The sequence below is a fragment of the Entamoeba dispar genome, genomic scaffold (genome assembly GCF_000209125.1).
Source record: "Entamoeba dispar SAW760 scf_1105229464027 genomic scaffold, whole genome shotgun sequence".
Classification (NCBI taxonomy): Eukaryota; Evosea; order Mastigamoebida; family Endamoebidae; genus Entamoeba; species Entamoeba dispar.
In genome coordinates, this window is record NW_001855987.1 from 4,774 (window position 1) to 7,097 (window position 2,324).

At 23.6% G+C, this 2,324-nt stretch overlaps 1 protein-coding gene across 1 annotated transcript in view, besides 1 other annotated feature; it reads right to left on the bottom strand.

Moving 5' to 3' along the window:
* EDI_042410 (uncharacterized protein) overlaps positions 1-285 on the bottom strand; it is a gene marked incomplete at both ends in the record, with an annotated part of 817 nt that extends 532 nt beyond the window's left edge. Inside the window, one exon of the mRNA XM_001741745.1 lies at positions 9-285. Coding sequence (XP_001741797.1) covers positions 9-285 — 277 coding nt within the window. The remainder of the gene's footprint in view (positions 1-8) is intronic.
* Positions 286-1,358: 1,073 nt separating this feature from the next.
* Positions 1,359-1,396: a sequence feature (AT_rich).
* Positions 1,397-2,324: the final 928 nt, after the last annotated feature.

Below are 2,324 nucleotides of genomic sequence, written 5' to 3' on the forward strand. Positions count from 1 at the left end.
TAATTGACTTGTTGTCATTTCTGTTCGTTGTTCCATTTGATATTTTCTTTCACAAAAATCTTCAATAGAGTATCCAAATCGTAAAGGAAGTCCATTATAATATACTTCGTTAATTGTAAGATATTGGAGTGTCTTTTTAGCCATACGTTCTGGTCTTTTTAATCGAAATCCATATCCATAATTACTTAGAAGTGCAAATAGCATACCTTGTTGAAGGGCTTCAAATGATTTTGATTGTCTTTTGATTTCAGTTAATGTTAGTTTAGTATTAGATCCACGACTCATTATTTTTCTATTTAAGTGAAATAAGTTCTTTTATCTTCTAGTTTAAATTGTTCCATTACATTCTTTTATAGTTTTAGATTAGTGCAAACTACTTAAATATTCTTTTATAGATTCTTCTTTATTTTCTATTAATGAACTCTATTATAAACAATGAAATTATCTTTATTCCATATATCCATTAAATCCACTTTCCTCTTTTTCTACCAATTTGTCTTGATATTTATTTATTTATTTTTGTTTTACATAGATCTATTCTAAAAGTAATTCAATTTCTGGTTCTAATAAGAATTCCTCTAGTTAATTTACATTTCTTTTTCATTCTTTTCATTCTACTTTATTTATAGAACAATTTCTATATTTATCACCGAAATTTTGAATTTATTTATAGATTAATGATGTTGTACATCCAAATTGTTTTGTTATGAATTGAACCATTTAACCAATTTACAGTTAATAGTAAGTAACAATACGATTGTTTCTTTCTGTTTGAAAAAAGTTGTTATTCAATAATCTTTTTTTTTATCAGAAAAAATGTCCCCTTTTTGTAAAAGTCATTACTTAAATATGTTAATTCTTTTATTAACTGTTTTTGGTGGTCTTAATGATGAAACAGAAGAGTTGATAATTAGAGAAATGATTTTGTTTTATCAAAAAAGGACAATGAATTGCATTTTATCAACTTTTAAAATTTCAACAATTTCTGATTCATTTTTTAGTCTCAGATAAAAATGATATTCATCATTTATTCAAATTGTATTCAAATAAATAATACTTTATTCTATACTTAAAAGAAGAAAATTCTATTATTGTTGAATATTGAACATTATGATTTAAGTTTAATCACTATCGAACAGTATATTATTAAACAAGTGAACATTATTTTATTCTTCATAACCTTCTTCTGGTATATAAATCATTTGTTTTTCTTAGTTTTGAATTAAGGTATTGAATAAGTTGATATAGGTTCTTGTTGGTGAATATTATCTGAAGTTCTTTTATAGCTTATAAAGATAAAAATAAGAGGAGATGGAAAGTACATCAAATATTAAGAGTTTAGTTCCATTACAAGTAAGAATTTTTTTGATAATATATTTGAATTTTATAATATATAGAATGCTAGAATTTATTGCTAATTAAATTTAAAGAATATATGATTACATTAACATGTTTGTTAACACAAACATAAACAGATACTATGTTATAAAAAATTCTAATTTTGTGTTATGTTTGTACAGGATGAAATAACAGTATATTAAACGATTATTCTTTTATAGTTTTTAGTGAAAATGTTTTATCAGTTGATAGATATTGTAATAATCACTTTTCATTTGGTTATTTTAGTAGATTAGGTGCTACACCATGAATGAACAATGGTCTTGAGTTAATATTTTATTTGCTTCATCATATCGAAGAGTGAGGTTTTGATAATGATATTTTGATTGAATAATTAGATGATATTTACAAGATTTGATACTAGATGAAGATAATATTGTCAATTTATTTCACTATTGTTATTGAGACTAAGAGATTAAATTATCTTTAAACTATGTAAAATCACTCTTTTGAATTATTTCTTTAATTACAAATGTACCCTTAAAGAGAATTGGTTGTAAAAATAAAGTTTGAAATGATTAGTGCCTTAATTCTTTAGAATTTACTTTAAAAGAATTTAAATAGGATTTATTCATTTTCTCGTACTCAAGTAATAACAATAATGTTGTAATAAAAGAACAGTATTTTTTAGTGAAACAAGATATATTCTGGTTCAAACGAATGTTCAACTGAAAGGAATTGTACAAGTGGTAGTATAATAGTGACAAGAACAAGGAATCTGAAGTATTATTTTGTACAAGTAAAAAAGTTAAAGTAAATTAGCATCCAAGTTCATTAAATTTAAACAGAAAATATAGGTATCTCTTCATATTAGATGACTAATAACAATTCCTTTTAAATTCTTTTCTGATAGAAAGACAAAACAAACCATAAGAACTAAGAGTCAAACAATTCAATAAAATACTTCTTCTACTTTGGTGTGTCTC